The sequence below is a fragment of the Populus alba genome, chromosome 2, assembly GCF_005239225.2.
Source record: "Populus alba chromosome 2, ASM523922v2, whole genome shotgun sequence".
NCBI classification, from domain to species: Eukaryota; Viridiplantae; Streptophyta; class Magnoliopsida; order Malpighiales; family Salicaceae; genus Populus; species Populus alba.
This window is the reverse complement of record NC_133285.1, coordinates 12,302,444-12,307,692: the sequence shown is the minus strand read 5'-3', so window position 1 is coordinate 12,307,692 and position 5,249 is coordinate 12,302,444. Positions and strand designations below refer to the sequence as shown.

General features: G+C 35.9%; 1 protein-coding gene across 1 annotated transcript; it reads right to left on the bottom strand.

Annotated features, from left to right (window-relative positions):
- Window positions 1–1,581: 1,581 nt before the first annotated feature.
- On the bottom strand, window positions 1,582–4,904 carry LOC118046851 (uncharacterized). The gene is made up of 3 exons (XM_035055920.2): window positions 4,698–4,904; window positions 4,445–4,574; window positions 1,582–2,767 (listed from the first exon to the last, which is right to left on the bottom strand). The coding sequence occupies exons 1-3, from the start codon at window positions 4,828–4,830 to the stop codon at window positions 1,822–1,824; spliced, it is 1,209 nt and encodes a 402-aa protein (XP_034911811.1). The 5' UTR covers window positions 4,831–4,904; the 3' UTR covers window positions 1,582–1,821.
- Window positions 4,905–5,249: the final 345 nt, after the last annotated feature.

Here is a 5,249-nt window from a genome sequence, read left to right as displayed (position 1 = left end):
AAAATAACAGCTATCAAACTCGCAAACACCACCCTATTAATGAAATTGCTATCTTTAAAAAAACAGTTAGAGGGGTGATTCTCTTAAGTTAATGTTCAACCATCAAATTATTCGTCCAAAAATTACACATTTTTTCTCCTACGCTCCCTTGGTGAATTTGTAATGGGTAGCATGTCGTATATCATTAACTCTAAAATTTATCCAGCCATTTTCATCAAGGATTTTCTCTTCTCAAATTACGTATGTAGACAAATCCCCGAACATATATTCAAATTATCTAATCTCTCAAATCTAAAAATATAAAACTTTCATATAAAAGAAAAATCATACCCACAATCAGATCTAATAATTTCAGTGGTATTTGATTATAAGAAATAAACAAAAAAGACAAGAAAAATATCATCCGTATAAAAGAATTCAAGAAAAGAACATTAAGAAAGGTAGGGTGGTGAACTTGTGTTATGTGGGTGCTTTCGTTACAATCGCTCTCAAAATTAAGCTCCCAGCTTAATTTATTGCTGGAGGTTGACCAAAGAAATTAGGAAAAGACAATAATGACTAAAGTATTTGCCTAACTACTTTAATTTGCTCGCATTAAATTTGAGTCGAAGATCACTTCAATGTCAGCTTTTGAAAGGTTCATATGATAGTTAAGGAAATTAATATGCTATTTTTCTTGATTTTTTAATTATAAATCCTTTCAGAAAATTAAGATTTCAATATATATCTACTTCAAGAAGTTGATATATTTAACATATATATAGTTAAAGAAATATGTTATATTCCTTGATTTTTTAGTATAAATCTTTGAGGAAAAAACTTAATAGCTTTTTATATGGGGAAAAAAATCACTTCAATATCTCTTGGGAGACAAGGTTTATTTAATTTTGCAGCCTCTTTTCCATAGCTATACTGTGGTCCATTCTGATTTCTCTTCTATTGGAGGATTAATTTCCTTTTCCTTTTTTTTTTCTTTCCTTTCCTTTTATTATTATTAAGTACCCATGCTTTTAAAGAATATGGAATATTAATTTAAAAGATGTAAATCAACTTATCAAATTTTAAATTTATTTTTTATAAATTATTAATTCGAATTTTATAAATTTTAAAATATATGTGCAGTGTTATTATAAGATAGATAAATTACAGGTGGACCCAAGCGAGTGTCTAGATAATAAAACTGACAGAAGAATTGAAAGAAGAAGGCTAGCTAATAATACTATCAAATGCATAAAAGTCTACACTCGAAGGTCTAGCTCATTGGTCAATAACAAGGCTTGTCTTTGCGAAAGTCCTAGGTTCGATCCTCAAGAGTACCAGCCTGTCACCCCCGCGGTGCATTACCTGCCTACTGAGCTTGCAGGATGTTCAGTAGGCCTAGAATTAGTTGTGGTGCGCGTAAGCTGGCCCGGACACCTAGGGTTATCAAAAAAAAAAAAAAAAGCATAGAAGTCTTGTAGGTTTAATCAAAGAATATTTAATTTATTTTTCCAAATTAAATTGAATTTATTTAATTGAAGCCGATATGTTTATTAATCTAAGTAAATTATACCGGTTTCTTATTTTTAATTAGTTCCGGCCGACAACTATATATCTTAAAACAAATGTGTTTTTTCTCTAGCTAACAACTAATCAACCAAGAGCTCGGCTTCCTAAGTGCTAGCTGCTCTCTCGCATCCTGATATTTTACAAACAGAAATAGGAAATCAAACCTACCGAGAATTAATGCTGTCTGCTAGCTAGCTATATTGTATAATCAATCTTTTCGGTAGACTAATAGGAAATCAATGGAGAAGCCACGCAGCCATGGCATTTTGCTTCTCATAGTCCAGTGCTTCTTCCTCCCCACTCCACCTGATCGCTCTCCCACAACCAAGATAGCATGTTGTCTTCTTGAATCTCATCTCCTCCTCCTTGGACATGTCCTCCCATCACATCATCCCAGATCCAATCATCAAAACCTGATCTACTTATTGAAGAACACGAGTGCCACTCACCACTCTCTCCATTTGAGCTCAAATAATCAATGGAGTCATAAACTGTTTTGTTTGGACTTAAGACCCCATTTTCTCTCTCTTCACTATGAACCACGAGACCATCTTGTCGCTCCTCATTTAATGTCGAACCCCCATTTGGATCCAGCAACTCCTTGTCCGTAAACTCATCAAAACACAGTGTCTTCTCAATGCCTTGATAGAATGGCCCTGAGCTATCATTATCTATCTCGCCAACACTAGGGCACAACATTGAATTCCCACTTGTAATTTCGTCACTGTGGCTTACGACCAGGGTTGCTTTCTCCCCACTTGAACCCACCATTCCTCTTCCAGTTTCTGGATAGGGACTTGGCATAACGAGGTCCATTTGTTCCTTATCATCTTCACATGGATCCCAAATTACCGTATCATTGATTGCACTTGACAAGGTTTCTTTCTCTATTGCTGGTGTCTGCAGCAATTGCATGACTTCAATGTTTGAATTATGGCAATTACTGGTATTGTTTTCCATGAGAGGTTTCTTTATCGACGGCGCCCTGGTGACGTCTTTTGGAGTGCGGCTATTTTTGTTTTTCTTTACTGCAAATCTACCTGCTCGACCTCCTTTTCCTATGGTTAACACGCCCCCCTTGGCTGTTTCCATGATCAATGGTAGACTTTCACTTGCAGACCTTCTAAAACTGTGGATTCTTCTGCTCAGATGAGAATTCCAGTAGTTCTTTATCTCATTGTCTGTTCTTCCTGGTAAGTAACTGGCTATCAAAGACCATCTGAAGCCATCGAAATAATTAGCGATGAACGTTAAATGCCATATTCCCATACAAATAAAATAAAATATAATGCATGGCAAAAGCGGTGACCCACCCTGCTCCTTTATGGTGGGAAAGAAAACAACGTCATCAAAATAACAAAACTGTGTGATCAGGAATCATCCAAAAATTTAGCTGGGGATCTTTAATTTATAAAATTTTCTCTAAACAAATCCAATGTGTGACTAGAGAGCAGGAGAAACGTCCCCAGTCCCGTTGGTCATGGTTTCCTCGTGTATATATATATATATACCCTCAAGAAGCAAGTCGTCTCCATAACTCAATCGGCATGTTGTCTCATCTCTATCCCTTTTATTTTATATATATTTTTTAATTACATAACATGTTTAAATTAATGTTAAGATCAATATTTCTATAGAACAACTGATATAACCATGGATTGCAAATAAATAACATACCTGAAGAAGAAATGATGAAAATACAAGTATATAAAAGAAACGATAACGCTAGCTAGCATCAGTAACGGGCTGCATAATGGCCGATATCATCGAGATGCTTGCAAAATGTCATATCGATTTAAGAACATAAACACAACGGGTGGGCAAACTCCGTCGTTAACAGCCTGTTCTTTAAAACCATGTTAAAAACATCTATGACCAGTAGAGGGTAGCTAGATAGCATCGGCCAGTAGGCGCAGGACAAGTTGGATCAGAAGAGATTAACATTTAATTAATTAAACTCGCCAAACCCCTCCCGAACAAAGCTAGCTAGGGATAGTCACTAATTAACCCATATATATATATATATATATATATAACACTAATTGTAGCTTCTGCTAGCTGTCATCTTTTAATTATTAATTAAATCACAGCGTCTTGCAACCTTGACTCGGTTCCCAACTCCGTAGAGATCTCAATCTACCTTAGTCTGTTTCACTCACCGTTTGTTTCCCTTGCATCTTGAACATACACTTTGTAATTATGCAATTCTTTAGCTACTTTTTTTCCCTTTTTTTTTATTACCAATGGATATACATTACTGGGAATTCTTAAATGATTTGGAGTAATCTCATTTTTGCTGTTTAAAACAAATATAGTTACTACAGCACATGGATTATGAAAAATGTGATAAGAATCTTAAATACTAGAGTAAATAAAAAAGACTTTGTGGAAAACATATATTTCTTAGATATATTCTTTCTTTTTCGTAGCAAAGGCTGTGATGATTCCAGTCACCTAATTAATTAGGCATTTACAACATTGTTTTTTTCTAGTTCACTACGCCAAGGCAGGCTCGGCCACTTTTCTCTGTGGCCTGCGTATCATAGCAAAAAATATTAGAGGTTTTATTTAAGTTCACTTTGCCTTTGAAATGAATATCACACGGGTAGCATATGACTAATATTTCTCCAAAGAAGCTTTCTTTTTCTTTTTTCTTTTTCTTGACAGCAATTTTAGAGTTAAAAAAATGTTGTTGTTTAGTGGCCATCATTCCAGTTCCTTCCCAACTAATTTACTCACTGAACATTTATGAAGGGAGATTCCAAAGCTGTCAGGAGAGGAAATGAAAGAAAAATAGAAAGGTAAAGCAAAGCTAAGAAAAGAAAGCAGGAAGGAGGACCAAGAAGTTGAAATAACTAATGGATCGAGGTAAATGCTGCCCTAATAATGCACTTACCGGTTGCCCAAACAAGCATGCAATTGCACGATGATCTCTTCCTCCTCAGTCGATATGTTTCCTCTCTTCAGATCAGCTCTCAAATAGTTAATCCATCTCAGTCTGCAACTCTTCCCACACCTCAGTAACCCTTCAAAATGACAACAAAAATGAAAAAAATCCCATGAAAAGGTCAACAACATGCTCCATGTAACACTACATTCAATTCCAAAAGAAACAAGCTCGCGACTTCCTTTTGAACAAGCAAGTATACCTGCATTCTTGGGCAATGACCTCCAAGACCCTTCTCCATTAGCTTGAATATACTTGGCCAATTTCTCATCCTCTTCTGCAGTCCATCTCCCTTTCTTCAAGCCCACTTTTTCACAACAAGGTGCCCTTCCCATTTTGTCTCTAGCGAGAAAGGGCTGTTGCTACAGATTATAGTGTGGAACTTTTGGTATAGACGAAAAAGAGTGTAACTTTGTATTCTAGCCAGGAGAGCCAAGTAGAATTGGTTCTTTTTATAGAAGAGTAAAATGTTAAATTTGTGGCGGCAGACTTTACAAGGAGAGGGACAGCGAGGGTGGGAGGCTGTACATAGATCTGTGGTGGTTAGTTGGGCCACGAGAGCAACAATATAACAATACAGTCGTGGCAAATCTCCACCGTCGAGAACCTGGTGCATCTTCACGTTGATGCCCCTTGCACAACTGTAGAACCCATGATAGCTATAACCTACGGCTTACCTACTTGTAGTTAAAATTACGATAGAAATTTGTTTTTTTTTTTTTTTTATTTTTTTATTTTTTTTAATTTTTTAATT

Coding starts and splice junctions, on each gene's coding strand:
- LOC118046851 (XM_035055920.2), bottom strand. CDS start 4,830: ATGGGAAGGGCACCTTGTTGTGAAAAAGTGGGCTTGAAGAAAGGGAGA. Junction 4,575..4,697: donor GTCATTGCCCAAGAATGCAG/GTATACTTGCTT, acceptor GTCATTTTGAAG/GGTTACTGAGGTGTGGGAAG. Junction 2,768..4,444: donor CATGCTTGTTTGGGCAACCG/GTAAGTGCATTA, acceptor CGATGGCTTCAG/ATGGTCTTTGATAGCCAGTT.